At 36.5% G+C, this 16,774-nt stretch overlaps 1 protein-coding gene across 2 annotated transcripts in view; it reads right to left on the reverse strand.

The window, feature by feature from the left end:
• Window positions 1-6,152: 6,152 nt before the first annotated feature.
• PGR (progesterone receptor) overlaps window positions 6,153-16,774 on the reverse strand; it is a 42,668-nt gene continuing 32,046 nt past the window's right edge. Inside the window, exons 6-8 of one of the 2 annotated variants that reach the window (XM_068669854.1) lie at window positions 15,705-15,835; window positions 10,669-10,826; window positions 6,153-8,424 (exon numbers count right to left, since the gene is read on the reverse strand). In XM_068669854.1, the coding sequence (XP_068525955.1) occupies window positions 8,269-8,424; window positions 10,669-10,826; window positions 15,705-15,835 (445 nt within the window). In that variant the 3' untranslated portion in view covers window positions 6,153-8,268. Of the gene's footprint in view, window positions 8,425-10,668; window positions 10,827-14,050; window positions 14,127-15,704; window positions 15,836-16,774 lie in introns of those variants that run through there. The other variant, XM_068669863.1, reaches the window with a different exon arrangement.

Consider the following 16,774-nt stretch of genomic DNA (forward strand, 5'->3'; position numbering starts at 1 on the left):
TGTTGTTGGCAGGGTTGATGCCTCTCTGAGATCACATTAACTTTATCGTGTGCCCTGAGCAAGGGGTGACATCTAAATCACCGGTCCAGACCTGAATCAGTTTTCTCCCTGGCTTTCTTCCCTCATGCTCCCTCAAAACTAGAAGGTAGAAAGCCAGGCTTGAAAATCCTGGGGCTGCCCAGCAGCAAACCTGTGGGGCTGGTGCCTATGCTGGGCCGAGGGTCCCTGTCCTTGCCAGCTGCTCACAAAGCCAGAGGCAGCAGGCTGGGACGTGGGATGTTTATTTTTGAGTGTGGACAGGCAGCAAGGGTCTCTGCTCCCAGGTCAGCACCTGCAGTGAGCACTGCTGTGCAGGCAGCTCCTGTGGTTCGGGTCACATCTTTTTTTTTTTTTTTACTTCCGCTTAATAGATGTCTCTTCCACAAATAGATGTGTTTGTGCCAAAAGGCTGGGACTGCACTGTGACTTTTCAGGTTTTACATGCTACCAGTATTGGCAGTTTGCAATGCTTTTTTTTTTTAAATTACTACCTTCCATGTCAGATGATGATGATGATGATGATAATAATAATAATAATAATAATAATAATAATAATAATAATAATAATAATAATAATAATAATAATAATAATAATAGTAAATAAAGCATCTGTCTTCCATTCTTTGAGATGTGCAGAGTGCTTGGATTGACAAAATCATGGCAAACATTTTCCCCTCCTATATAGGTTTGAATTCCTTAAGCCAGCAGCATGTCGTCTCTCACAGGGAGCTGCCAAAGGAACCCAGTCAGAACAGGCCTCCCTGGAGGCTGCTCCATAGAGGCCCCATGAGCAGGAGAGGCTCTGCTGGGCATTAGTGGCTGCAAACCACCCCCAGCTGCTGCAGCAGGGCGCCCTTCTCCAGCCTCACTTGCAAGCTGAATGCTGCTTACACTGTAAGCACAGCTCCAGTTTGTTGGACACAACACAGTGTAGATAGACAACACCTTTACAAAAATACTTGAAAGCTGTTTCAGATGTACAAATAAAGAGATGTGCGTTCCTCTTCACTGGAAAATTCAGGAACCTTGTACAAGTCTTTTTTAAAAAAATAAAAATAACTGCAACAAACCACGAATTGCATCCATCCCTCTCCTGAACATTAAATACAGAGAAATGTTAACACCAGTCCAAGCGTGCCTCAAAGTTAAGGATTATTTGGATTTCTACAGAACATTCCATCCAGGATTACACAGCCTCTACCAAGTGCTAACTGCACAGCCCAGGAATCCTGGGGAAAGAAAGTGTGGAGGCTGGGGGAGGGAGAATAAACATTTTATAAACACGGGAACCGGGACATAGAGGGTGTGTGACATTCAGAACGCACACAAGATTGTGTACTGCAAGAGTCCCCAGCCTGATTTTTAACCCCTATGTTGTGTTTTTCTCTGTAATGTAGTTTTTCTTAGAATTAATGGCTATCTTCAGGGAAGGCTTTAAGGATAATTTAAATGCAAAATCTTCCTAAAAATTATTATCAGATTTTCAGACTTTTTTTTTTTTTTTAATACCCAATTCTTATGACCTTGCTTTGTGAGCAAATAGACACATGACCCCTATTTCAGTGCTTGACTAAGGTATCAGTTTCTGCCTCCCAGTCCAATGTAGGCTGACCATAACCATCACTACCAGCCTCAGGGAACAGCAAACCCAGTGTCATTGCTGCTGTGTAAAATTCTAACAGGTGAATCAGCCACTGCACAATATGACTGTACCATAGAGCTTTGGGATACAAAACTTCCAGTTATATTTTTCAGTTAAAAGCCTTGTGACCCTGTTGGCCAACCCGTGGTGTGTGGTGATGACAGAGCCAGAAGACGATGCTCTCATACCCTATGCATGATGCCGTCACAACAGGCCCAACCCTGGCCCCAGTGACTCAGCCTCCCCACCCCAACCCCTTGGCCATTTCAAATAATGTGAAACATTTGACTGATTCTGCTGTCACATTTCTTCTATTTAACAGTGTATTATTTTTAGCAAGTATGTTGTACTTTGCCTGCAAAAGAATATGCTTATGTAGACAGCAAAATACAGATTTTATGATTACAAAAGCGTCTAGGATCTGGGAAAATGGTTGGGAACATATTCTTTCCTCTACTGAAGTCACTATCCTGAAGGCACAATACTACATTACAGAGATGGTAAATATTTCTAATAAAAGGATGGTTCCTACTTGTAGCAGACCACCACCTACTTGTCTGTAACATTTCAGTTCCTTCACTGAAAATTGTGATCTTAACTTTATGTGAGCTACAGGTGAAAACTCAGTGCATATAATTCATAATGATGCACAAACAAAGCCATTGTAACTTTGTAATATGCATTTATTTATGCAAAGCATAAGGTATATGGACTAATAGCAGGGCCTTCCTCACACACAGCCTCACAGACACACAAGCAATGTTCTTAACTCGATGGTGTTGCAGACGATTAGTGTCTCAGACTGGACAAAAAACAATGATATGAGGTATAAAAGCATTACTGTGTTTTTATCTAGTGTATGAAAAAGAGGCATCCATGAAAATGGTACAAGCAAGAAGGAATGAACCACTTACAATTGTGTCCAGAAAAGTCTCATCTGTATCATACAAAGATCTCTGCATGGATCTACCTAGTTAGGTCAGACTCAATGGCAAAAGTTAAATTTATTATGCTCATCAGATGCTTTTTATCCAGTCTGCCTCCCTCCCCCCCCCTCCCCCCCCCCCCATTTGAAAGTAAACAGCTTGTAGAGTCACTGATGCAGAGTTGGAATTCCCAGAAATTATGTATTTCTTTTTCCTCATCACAGCAAAACAAGTTTTTAGCACTAGCCTGGCTGGGTGGATATTTCAACTGAGCTGTGGGAAAATGCAATAGAGTGAGACTATTTGAATGACACTGTGAGAACCTCCTCACTGATCTGCCTGAATGCCAAATTGGTGGAACTATTGTACCTGGAGAGGTGAAAGGGTAATTTAGTTTTCATGGTCAGAAAACCGTGATCTATGGCTAAAAGTCTTGTGATGGCATTTTAATAAGGAGCACACCTTACACCGACAAGAAGCTGAAATGTTGATGAACTAGAATTAAAAGAAAGTTCACCACTCCTTGATATTCTTTATACATGTAGTCTTTAAACACCTCTGTGCACAGTACTGAGGGCCCAACACAGGAAAGAAAATGCCTAAATATAAGCAAAAAGAATGCATGTAATGAAAAAAAAATACATGTAATACAAAAAATACGTTTATTTTGTACACAGTGTACTTAAGTACATGAGCAGTGCAGCTGCTGCGTTAGGGATTCATTTCCAACAGCACTGGTGCCTTATGAGGGTTATTTTCTCTATGAGGTATACATACACCTAAATTTTAATCTGTTGTTATTACCCATGCAGTCACTTTTACTGCATGTTTCTGTCCAAGCATCTGAAAAGCTACAGTATCATTCTGCAAGCAAATAACGTCAATCTAACAAATTAATAGCATTCATCTAAAACAAACAAACAAACAAACAAAAACAAACAAACAAAAACAACATAAATTTTAATATAAAAACATCTAAAACATGACTTATGTTTTTTCTTTTCATCTTCGAAAGGGGAAAAGAGAACTAAATTAAAAACAATTCCTCTGTTCCAAAGTCAGGTCATCATGACACAAAGCAGTACAAACCAATAAATCTAGCAATGCTGACAATCCACTCTGGCAGTATATACACAGGCTTTTGAGCCATGGAAAGTTGGGAGGGCTTTGGATATTGGCTCTGTGGCTGCAAGCTGACTTATCCAAAGGAAAGAAAGGTCGGCGTGCCATGGATGGCATGTGAGACAAGAAATGCGCACTTGGAGCCACATGGTGCGTGGGTGGAGCGTGGCCCCGTGCCCTCCTGCTCCAGGGGGAGCCCAACTGGAGGGCTGTGCAGGTGGGAGAGCATGGGGAGGATCCCTACAGGTATTGCTGTTTGTGCTACCAATAACCAGAACAAAGATTTGTGTATAGACAGGAACACAGTAAAGCACCGAGCTTCCCCATAAATCCGAATTATTAGCAGATGCTCTGTCATAAAACCACGGAAAGTTTTTGGATGAGTTCTAACTTTAAAAAGCCAGGAAGTTTAATTACTGTGATTTGTCCTAGTGCCTGAAGGATTGACCCTTGCTCTTTAAGTATATTCGGGGGAAGTAAAATCTCTTTCTTGTCATCTTGTAATCCCCCTAGACATATTTCTGTACGTCAGAAAAAGTCAAAAGAGTGCTAAGGTACTAATGAAACTGGACAGAAAATAGCAACTGAATTCTCAGCTTCTCTTGTTTGGATACTACATAGGCCAACAGGACTGCAGTGCAGCTGCAGGAACAGCTGGGGTACCAAATCTTCACTTCACTCTGCACACCTACAATGAGGGGACTCTGCAGTCCCATGAAATCAATTGGATTTGTCTCAGACTCCATTTCCCTCTGTCATGGATGAGGTGGTAACAAACCAACATTCCCCCTTCCTTAAATGCTGGTCAGAAATTTTGATCCCACTAGGATCTTGTAAATAAGTCTTCGACCCTTTTGTATTTCTTTGACATCAGCAAGTGCAACAGCCAAACACCTCGGTGTGAGAGCTTGCCAGTACTGGAAGTCTCCTGTTCCCTGTGCTGCCACAGCCAGGCAGTTTGATGCTTGAAACTGTCATAAAAATCTGCAGATAATGTGAGAACATGATGCCGCTACCAAAACGTAGAAACCTACAGTTTCTACAACAGTAGAAACCAAAGCAGAGCACTTCGTGCTCTTGCCATTGTGCTTCATGTAAGTATCAGCAGAAGGATATGCTAAAGGCCTTACATCAAAAATATATAAATTGTACAGAATATGAGAGGCTTACCTTCAGCCATAGTTGACATTATTTAATGTAAGAGGACTAACTTTTAGTGCCAATTAGACAGGGAAAAAAAAAAAAAAAAAAAAAAAAAAAAAGGCTGCAATTTGCAGAAGATGCCAAGCTCTCTAATTAGTGTAACAGATATAATATTTTTTAAATGTAATTGGGCACTTCTTAAATGCCAGAGAACAAAAAAGTTCATCTGTCAAAACTTTTTATTTCTGGTATGCAAAATGCAACATAAGAAGATCCAGCCTTGTCATGCCTTATTCAATGTATAGAGAAGCAGTGCAAGTTGCTTTATTTACACCTACTTGTCAATCTCAGGATTGAGAAAAGAACCCTTAATATTTAAATTAATATTAATGAAGTGAAATACGAACAAATAAGAAGACTCTTACTCTTCAAAAAATATATATATAAAAGGAAAATTAGTTTGTTGATAGCTCTCTGGGCATCAGTCCAGTGCTGAAAAGTTGCACTAAATGAGATTTATATAGGAAAGGAAATAATCTTGTGTCTTGAATACTGATAATGGCATCTGTGTAATCTGAAGCAAATGATTGCATCAAAATGGAGACCATAGGCTCTTTTATAAACACCACCCAAAGATGAAAGATCTTAAATTGAAATACTTTTGTCCAACTTCAAACAATCTAGTAGTGAATACAGGATTTTCAAATGATATAGCAGTCTGATTTAGTCAAACTTGTTCTGTCTTATGTAGTACATCATTTAACAGAACCATGAAGTTCTGGGAGTTTTTTCTGTGAGTTACAGATGTTCAAGAAATACAGTTTGAAAATGTTGTAACCTTTGCTATCTGTTCCCAAAAGGAATCTATTCATCCTTTTTTATTATATCTTTGAGACAAATATAGAGCATTTCAGTCTGATCTGCCATATCTGTGGGACACAGTGACATGGCAGACACTTGGAACACATTTTAGGGATTGAGTAAAAGGCAGATATTGGTTCATCTAAAACATTTCTAAAACAAGCATACTACCTGCTCCATTTTGTAATTACAGAATTAGAGTGTCGAGGGATCTTATTTAGTGTAGGAAGTTTCTGTTACTAGTTTAATCTAAACAGCAACATAGGAAGTCTATTAATTTGATGGTAAATTAAATGACAATACTTAAATTCCCAAAGAATGCATGAAAATACAGCTGCTACACAAAAGCTGAATGGAAATGGACAACTTTTTAACTGAATGTAAGTACAAAGAAAAGTAAAGAAAACAAAACTTCGGTATGTAGAAACAAAATTTTGTGTTATTTATTAAAACACAATTGCTTTAAGGATCACAGTTAAAAGTCAGACTGCATTGAATAAGAAAGAAATAGCTTGTCTCTGGGCAGTTAGAAATTATGAACCTAGTAAACTAACACAAAAGTCTGCTTAGACCATTTTGCCTTGGGCCACTTCTTTGCCCTAGCTCCACTTTTATTTATTTATTTTACTACTATGTGGGATATTTTTATTCCTATTCATAATGTAGCTTTTTCCTGGTGGACCTTTGCTTGCCTGACAAAAATTTGTCTATACATAACAAGTTACTGTCAGCTGTATGCTACCCACACAATGGATGCATCCAGCATCTAGCAGGGGAAGAACAGCAGAGTATGGCCAGCAAGTGCTGAAATAAGGCTTGATTTTCCTACATTGCTAGAGAAGTTGGGCATTGTTTTTAGTTACTGGCAAAAATTTGCCATGTATTTGGCTGGAGCACCTCCCCTGTGAAGACAGGCTGAGGGAGCTGGGGCTGTTCAGCCTGGAGAAGAGAAGGCTCCAGGGAGACCTTATAGCCGCTTTCCAGTACCTAAAGGGGGCCTACAGGAAAGCTGGGAAGGGACTCGTCATAAAAAAAGTGCAGTGATAATGGTTTTAAACTGAAAGAGGGTAGATTTAGATTAGACATTAGAGAGAATTCTTTACTCAGAGGGTGGTGAGGCCCTGGGACAGGTTGCCCAGAGAAGCTGTGGATGCCCCATCCCTGGAGGTGTTCAAGGCCAGTTTGGATGGGGCTTTTAGCGACCTGGTCTGGTGGGAGGTGCCCCTGCCCATGGCAGGGGTTGGAATTACATGATCTTTAAGATCCTTTCCAACCCAAACTATTCTGTGATTCTGTGTGAACATATCAAGAATTTACTACCTCAAATGCATGAGTTGTTTCATATCCCTATCAAAGAAAAAAACGCACCACATTATCATTTTTAGTCAAGTATTTCTTTTCCATGATAAAACATGATGTTCTTCTTGAATGTATAAAATGTATAAAGCTAATTTAGCCCAACAGCTCTTACCATTACCCCAATTATAGCAGCATGCCTTTAAAGTATAAAATATGTAGCTTTATTAAATGATATTAAAATGAGCCTGGTGTGTATCAAAATGTTTGTAGTCATATTTCTTTTTGCATTTAATCTCTCTATAATTTGCTGGTAATGTTTGTTTGAGTATTCAACACTGGAATTCAAAACATTAAGTTTATTAAGAGTTGTAGTGAGTGAAAACATTTCTATTTCAAGCTTCTGAAATACACAATTTTAAAGTTGATAAATTTAAGATTACAATTAAGTGATTTAGCTTTAATAAGTGCCAAACTTCTAAGGAAAAATAACACAAACCAAAGCTGAGTGGGTTTGCATACACATTATTTCTGGTGTAATATATACTGAAATTTTCCTATGCTTTCTGTTTTTGAAGAACTGCACTGAATGATGCAGAAAACAGCATGCTGATCTCAGAATTTCAATACAGCAAGAGCACAGACAAGAATATGAATCCATACTCAGTGGCTTGCACTTCAGTTACTCATGAATGTCCTGCAGTGATGTCTACTTAATCTTGGACAGCCAACTCTAAAAGGATGTTTCTGTGAGGTGGATTAGTAAACAAAAAAGTGAAATATCTGTGAGAAAATGTAGGTAATAAACATTTTAATTCCTTTAAAATCTTTAGGATTACGCACATGCCCACATGTACCCATGCACACAACGTATTAAAGTAAAAAGTTTACACCATGTCATATCAGAAATTTGAAAGTGTGTAATATGTAAGAAAAATGTATAAGATAACTGTTGTTAGAAATCTGAAAACTCTATTCATTGTCATTCTTATGCACATCTAAAGAGCAATCTACTCAAGTTTACAAAACATTTCTTATGGCGGTTGTGATTTGTGCAGTTATGGAATCAGGCACTCACAATATGTACATCGAGCTTAAATGGTTTGTGTATGGTACAAGTATAAAGCAGTAGGCAGGGTATGACAAATGCACTGAAGTCCTGACATTGCAAAATCTTGATCAAAATAAACAAACAAAAAATGACCCAGAAATCATCTCTATGATAAGAGAAAAGACATTTCACTTTTTGTGAAAGAGAAGAGGTTTCACCATCCCTGCTAAAATCTTGGGTAGCTGGGCAGCAATCACCTCTGACATCATCTCGGGGAATTCAACACTCAGTGCACGGGACTGGAGAAATGTGTTCAGACAGAAGAGATGGAGCTGTTTCACTAGCTGGAAGTAATAAAACACAAACATGATAAATAAGGCTAACAGTAATGCAGCCAGATAAACATGCTGTCAATCACTTAGCTCATACATCTATCAGATGACATCATTATATTCCATCCTCTGTCAATCCTTGAATCAGTAATGAAGATAATTTGTCATTCCCTATTAAAATATCATCCCAAGGTAAAAATCATAAATATAGCTAAATGGCATGTGCTATAAAAAGAGGAACTCACTGGCATTAGAAGGTGGAATCATCCTCACTCATGACAAGCACCATGATCAATGGCAGGTAGTAAAAAGCATTCGATCTTTCATTTTATCATGTACAACATGTCTCGATGCCTTGCTTACTATATGCTATTCAAACGTTGATCTGAAGTCAGCATTTACCACTCCCTTGTGAGGTTTTCCATGGCTCTGACTATGACCATACCTAAGTGTGCTACTAACATTAAAATTAATAGGCCCCTGTCCCTTGAAAGCAACTGCTAAGTATATGTACTTTTTCACCCCTTCTATCTTCTCTGTGAAGTTCCAATTTTATAGCAGTTTTTCTTTAAGACCTGTGACATTTATGTCGTCAAATATCCTATTATCTCTGTTATCCTAGGTTTTAACAACATACAGCCTCTTCAGTGAGATGGTCTATCTGATATCTCCCATCTCTTTGTCAGATATTCTAAGGAGCAAACACTATTCCAACCAACTAACTGGTGGATATTTTGCAGTAAGTCTCACTTCCTTGCTTCCATCTAGGCTACTTTACATTTTTTAAGTATTTGAAATTAAGAGATTGACTCTACAGACAGCTCAAAGAGTTTTTCTCTAAATGTTGAAATTCAAGATTGAGAATTCTTACTAGAGAGTAAGATAGAACTTTTATCCCCCCAAAAAACAGATCCATTTGTCAGATCACAGATTCCTTGAGCACCTGGCTAACACAAGTAGTATACTGTCCAGGAACTGTTTTTGCACGTAAAAGCTGGCTGACTAAGCTCCAGGGAAGGGTTTAGCAAAGACAGGTCCAAATGACAACAGGAGTCTGAATACCGGTAAATCTTAAAGTTAGGCTTCATATCCTCCCTTCAGAATATTCTATTGTCTAACTTCACTTGTAAGGATGCATTTACCAGTTGTCTCATTCACCGTGACCTGGTATCTGAGAAAATATAATAGTTTAACAGTGAATGTGATTCCTATGGATAATAAAAGTTCATGGACAAGTTTGAGCAGTGGATCAAAGGATTGTGGACTAACTGGTTAACCACATTGTTACCTCTCTTGACTTCTATGAATGGGATCTTTGCTTTTTTTTTTTTTCCCCCATCAGAAGGAGGAATTAGTGACAATGGAAGCTTTTGGATGAAAAAATGAATGTATTAAAAAAAAAAGTGAAATAAAACACAGATTTGCTAAGTGAAGAAGAATACAAACAAGCAAAGACCTCATCCTTCCCTAAACTCCTTGTGAGTTCCTCACAGCTAGCACTGAACTAAAAAAACACTTTTCCTAAAGTATTTTAGTACCACTCGCACGGTCTTTGCTAAGACTTTGGGAGTATCGCCACATACCTTTGTTTCTTGCCTCTCTTTCAGAGATACACAAACCATTAAAAAACAATATTCAAATGGGTAAAGGTTTATAGAGAGTGTCATTCCCCAGTTTTAGTGGATGTTGAGCCCATAAGATACATGCTGGATTCCCAAGGATGTGGAAAGGATTCAGATGCATCTTTTAAAACATTTATGAATCTCTATGATACCACTATTAGAGCTCTACAAGATAAGTTAATTCCAGCATATAGATAGATAAAATACAACATAAAATACACATATAAAAGTAGTTGAATTGAAGTTGCAAAATCAATCTTAGCTATCTTTCACTAATTCTTAGTAGCCCGACTTTGAAATTTGAATTGCCTATTCTTTGCATTTTGTAAATATTTTCATGAAAACCTACACACAAACAGACCCCTACCAACTATCTCAAGTGTACTAGTTACAGAAATAATACAGCAAAGTGGTAGCATTCAAAGGCCTTTTTCTCAGATCCATATATATTGTATACGATACAATATATATACAATACATATTGATTATTAAATATATAATTATTTAAAGGAAAACTATACTTACAACATTTTCAGTTTAGAATTGTTAACTAGCTACTTTCTATAAAATTACTTTTAAAAAATTCTAGTTCCTTCTGACCTAAAAAGCAAAATAAATTAATAAGTAAACTTACATCATGCATGGAATCCATCAGTTTTGTAAGTTGATAGAAACGTTGGGAGTTGGCCACAACGCCTTTCTGGCGCAAACCAATTGCCTTCACCAGTTCTCTAATGTAACTTGTTCTCATCTCGTCAAATTGGCTTTGACTTCTTAGACCTTCCAAAGGAACTAGAAAGAAAACAACACTTGTGTTGCAATTTGTTCTGAAGGCAACAAGAGAGATTTAAAGTACAGGAACAGTTTACGGTGCATTTCACACTATGCAGTGTAATTTGTTATTATATGCCAGATACTTCTTCCTGTCATTTAGCTACTCCAGAAACAGTAATACAATTAGTTAAAATGATGTATTACTCAATTGTGCCAACTTCTGATGTCTAGAAGTAGTTTCAAACTTCAGCTATACCTATGTGCTGAAAAGAAGATGGCTAAAAGAACCACTCCTGCTCTTGAGGAAATATATCATGAGCCGGCTCATCTCATACTAGTCAGCCCTCCTTACAGCATATTTATCTTAGATCTATCTGGAGTGCCTCAAAATGGAGTCAAGGAATGAACTAACAACTCTGAAGTAATGTAGACAGTAAAGCATCCAAGGCTCAGATTTCCTGTTTGGGCCTCTTTTCACTTAACAAAATAGATGAACACTCAGAGTCTTAAATGTGAATATTTTTAAAGAGAAATTAGCAGGGAGGAGCAACTCTTCTCTTAATGGTCTGTTGTTAGGATCAAAATGAAGACATGGAAAGAACACCAAGAAATTAACCTTTTAGTGTCTTCTAGTGGTAAGACTACTGATAATCATAGATTATAAGCTTTGGCACCACTGTAAAGAAACAGGCATAAGTTCTAGACACTATATTCTTGACATGGTAGAGTGTAGTTTTTAAGTCATAATTTTTGAAGGCAACTAAGAAATTAAAACTTGAAAAACGAAACTTGAAAAAAATATTCCCATCTGGCAATCAAATCTAAATGCTTGCTTCACTAAAGTAATCACATGTTAAAATATGCTCTGGCTTCAAATACTTGTTTTTTTGAAAGAACTATTAAATTCCTTCCCCTTTCATTTTTATTTTTCAAATAACTTTTCACAGTGTAATGTCATATTTAACATTTCATATTCTGACAGCAAGTTTATAGGGAAGGGCATTTCAGAACATAGGCATCTCCATATGAGCTGGTTACCACACCTCCCTGTATTTTTAGTGGGGAAAGTCAGTTCAGTATAGGGCATAAGATACACTCACTGTTTTAGAATTAGTTTTAGAAAGACATGAATTTTGCTGTAGAGATGCTTATTTCTCTCCACGGACTCTAAAAGAATCTCATGGGCTCACATAATTAAATAAATCACATGGTAGGCATCTAGTATACCTTCAATCTAGTCATGGTAAGTATCAGGCCATGACTTGATTTCATTTGAATCTCTTAAAAAGAAATAAATGGAAATGTGTTTCATAATGACATAGAACTATTCAACACTGTAACATCTAATGTTCAGGTGATTTATTGAATTCTGAAATTAAAGAAAATAACTGTACATGCTGACTCTCTGTTACAATGCACAGTGTTGTTAGATATCTAAGAGTGAAATTCTAAAAACAGAAGCTACCCAAAAAGGAGATGGCTGCACAGGAGTTGGACCTATGCCCATTAACTGAAAGGGAATTAGGTAGTAAGGCCTGCACTGAGAGAAGCACAGCTCTTCCTTCAGAAGCCATAAACTCTGTTCTGAAATCGACTGCCTAAGTCATGTCTGGTTCCTCAGGAGAAGTAAGGGGGAAAGAGAGACATTTCACACACACATTAAAATTAAGAGTTGCCCTCACCTCGAGTCCAGGGACAGCTGACAAAGCAAAGCTCAAATCTCTACTCTGATTTAAGCAGAGGCCTCGTATTTTGTAAGAGAGTGCCCAAGAAAGGAAATGGTCCACTTTGCCACAGATGGCGTTTGTCAGTATCTCCTCAGACAACTGAATGTCTGAGAGAAGGAGGGAGACAGACACATATACATAGAACGGCAAGCTTACTTTCAGACAACAGAAATTGTGATTGCTTCGACAAAAACGAAGCTCATAGCAACATTATCTAATAATAGTCCGGCTTTTAGGGATGTCATGTGTCATGTTAGATTTCTTTTGGCAGCTGATGAAGATGAAATGCTGAGCTACTTGTTGAGGGTCTGAATAGAAAAGTTCTGTTTTATGGAGAAAACAACTTGTTTAGAACTAATACTAAGTGGGGAGCAGTAGTTATATTATTGAAAAAGATCATAATTTTTAAAGCCTGGATGGTTCTGGGGATGTCTAATAGCAGAATTACAGAAAGGCATTCTGAAGGAATTTAGGAACCTTCTAAGCTAGATGAATGCTATCTTTGATTTAGGTCTCTAAAACACCAATTAAACCTTACAGTTGCCTTGTTAATTGAGTTCTTCCAACAATGCATGGCCTGTTACCCCAGAATTCTGTGATAGCACAGTCACATACCCATCTAATCATTAAAAAAAAAAAAAAAAAGCCACTCTAAGATATTTATTTGAATGACAAATTACAAATTCAGTTTAAGTACAGATAGCTCAAATGTTTCTTTTCCCTGAAGATAAGTCAAGAACGCCAGCACTTTTATTCACTGGCAATAACCCAGTCAAAATCTTATGCAGCAAGGTTTTTGTAATTCCTCTAAATCAAAAAATCTGAACATTGGAGTTAAAACTGACCTTGCTATGAGATTATTTCTCTTTTCTGGCATAGCTCTACTTTCATAAACCCTGTTCATTCTGAACTATTCAGAGTTCTACTTCCTAGATGTATGCGGCATCTGCTAGATGGAGTCCTGTTGAGAACTCTGGGGCATTGTAACAGCACAGCATATAAAATGTATAAATATGCAAAGCACATAAGGAACTGTAAAATGGAAACAATTATAGAAAATGAAAAAGTTGGTCCACATTTTGCAATGACTACTTCTACTTTCAAGACAGCTTTAAAACTGTCACAAGTGCAGTGAAAAAACTAAACCACAGCAAACTCAAAGGAAGAAGGTAAAATTTAAAATAATGTTAAAACTTAAGTTGGGGTTTCCATTCAGAATTAGAAATGTATTGATATTGACATTTATGTTTAATACAAATTACCTTTCTTTAAAATGATATAAAAAGTAAAACTAGTTCATCTAAATAATAAATTAAATAGAAGACAGAATGAGAGACTAGAAGTTCAGACTTGATTTACTGTTAGTATATGGAAGTTTGAAATGGCCATACTTTCACATTTGAAGAGGATTAAGGTGAATAGCATGACTGAAATAAAAACAGTCTTAAAAAAACACTTTAAAGCAACAATCAGGTTATATGGTTTTTTGAACACAGTATTGTATTTATACAGTACCAAACGTTTACTAAATGTCTCAGCAACAACGGTTAGGTGTGTTCCTTTTCCCAAAGATCTGACAAATTGTTTTTTCCTATAAGACAATAAGTGTAGGAGAGAACAAAAAGCAAAACTCATCAGCACAGGTAAAAATACTTTCATGTTTTTAAAATTAATTTCTTGCATATATATAAACACATGACCTTAAAAATGAGGTTCTGAGGGAAATGGAGTTGATAAAGAATAGTAGGTTGATGAATACTGTTACTGATGAATACTGAATACTGATCCGCTCTTAACTGAGAGGGTGTTGACCAGTGCAGTATTTTTAAAAATTTCATTTGAACTTTATTGTATGGAAGTGGAGAGCTGGAATGTCACAAATGTACCAACATTTCACTGAAATTTAAGACTTCCCTCTAAAATTCACATAGACAAGAGAGTTCAATAAGTGATGGAAAGGTGGAAAATGCTTATACATTCAAAACCTTGATGCAATTCCAAGAAAGCGACTGCAGTTATCAGAGACTGACTAATCACAGAGATTTTTGTCCACATTATTTTTATTGCTTTAGCAGAGTGTATGCTATTTTTTATTATTTTAGTAATTTTCATATTCATAAGAGATAATTCTAATCTTTACTCCTTGTGTTCTGGTGTTCTGCTGATTGGAGGCTTTTTTAAGCATGAACTTATGCAAATAACAGCCAAGTAAGGTTTGAGTGAACAAATTTTAGTTCTTTATCTTTTGCTGAGCCTTTGTATAGCCAAATAGCAGGTTATGAAGGACTCACACATCTCTTCTACCACTCAGTAAGTATGTAGAGAACCAAACTTCAATGTTAGGTTCCCCTTCTAGTTCTAGGAGGTGCTTAGTGCTTAGTTACTAATAGCAGCTGTACAATTTAAAAACTTTCTTCTTGGGGACTGTTCAGGGCATCGGCAGATGTACTGATGTTTGTGTTTTAGAAAAAGCTTCAGAAGATAATTTTATCAACTACCACATCTTCCAATTAAAGTTTAATGTAATGCTGTATATGGTATTCTTACAAAGATGTGTATGATTGAAGTGAGCAGACTGTTCTCAAGCAAACAACTAAAAAAAATCTACTTGTTTATAGCTGTGCTAAACCTCTATAAGTAAAAATAATAATAAAAAATAAAATAAAAAATAAATGGTAGCATTGTTTGCCGTGTCCACTCTCTTAATTCTTTTGAGTAAACACACTTTAACTTCTTGGCCAGAATAAAGCCCTCAGTCAACAAGCCTGAAAAATAATTAAATACATATAGCTATGTATTTCTAATATAGAGGGGTGTAGGGCTTACAGGGGTTGCTTTATCTGTGTAGAGTCATTTAAAGTGAACAGCTTTCTGACAGCAAGTCCATATACTTGCTTCGAAAATATTTAATACAGTACACCAGTATTTGAAAAGGGATCTAATATTTCCGCAGTGCCTTTATACAGTATAAAACCAATGATAAAACACAGATTATTTGTTCCTTACAAACATTACAAGCATACTTTTAGGTCTTGGAATACTAACGTTTTCCTCCTAAAGAAGTTTTCCATTTGTTTAGCCAGATAGCTCAGCAATTGTCTAGTTAAACAATGTTGCTCAAAACTAAAATTTTACTAGTGATATGTTACAAAGAAATAAAGGAACTTACTTGTATTGAGAAGTAACAGAGCTTTCATACATAGGAACTCTTCTTGGCTAACTTGAAGTCTGACAAATTCCTGTGGGAGTTGCCACATGGATAGACACAGTGAATAGAACGATGATTCTTTCATCCTCTGTCTTACACCCAGAAAAGGGAAAACAAAAGGAAAAACAAAAATGTGAAAACATAGAAAAGAAGCAGCTCAGCTAATAGTTGTTTGAAGTAAGTGTTTTGCTAGCAGCTTAATTATCACATTATTAAAATTAAGAGAAATATAAACAATTTTCTATTTCTTTGGTACCTATACTAGTCTTTTAATCATAAGGAATATGCTGCTATTTTGAATGTTAAAACTCATGCAGTTGTAAATAGTCCATTTCACAAGAAAATATGTAAAATTTTTCAGTCTTTTGCAGTACTCTGATCTTACTTTTCTCTTTGATATTTTGGTGCACTGGTTATATTTTATTGCATATATTTATTGTGAAGACAGTTTATAACTGAAATGACTGCAACAATAGCATTTTGAAATTTGTAAACTAAACAGAATTCATTGTATGTTCACCTGAAGATCCAATAAAAAATGATAATTTTAGAAAGTTGCATAATGATCCAAATAAATTAGGTCCAACAACATGATTAAATTTTGCCCCACTCTAAGAGACCAAAGGTAGTCTTATCACTTGTTACAATGGGAATTGTAAACCTAAGAAATTCAGACAAGCATTCCAACCTGACTGGATATAGTCCTCTCAACAATAGAAATAGAAGATATTTTCAATGAATAAAAGACTTTTCTCAAAGCATTGAGGGTTTGTTTGTTTGTTTGTTTGTTTTCTTATGTTATTTAAAGTGTAATTGCTGTCTTAAATTATTTTTTTTTCAGTTTTCCACATCTGAAATTTTGCACTGGGTCTCCAATGACTTAAAAATGAAATTTTGATCTGTTAGATCTCATAGGATTGTTTATTTCCATATCCAGTTTAAACCTCTCTTTCTATATCTGATATTCTTCTCTACTCATAAGCAGTATCTTAGATGAGTGATAGCAGCTTTCAAGGTACACTAAATGCTGT

This window comes from Anas acuta, chromosome 1 (assembly GCF_963932015.1).
Source record: "Anas acuta chromosome 1, bAnaAcu1.1, whole genome shotgun sequence".
NCBI classification, from domain to species: domain Eukaryota; kingdom Metazoa; phylum Chordata; class Aves; order Anseriformes; family Anatidae; genus Anas; species Anas acuta.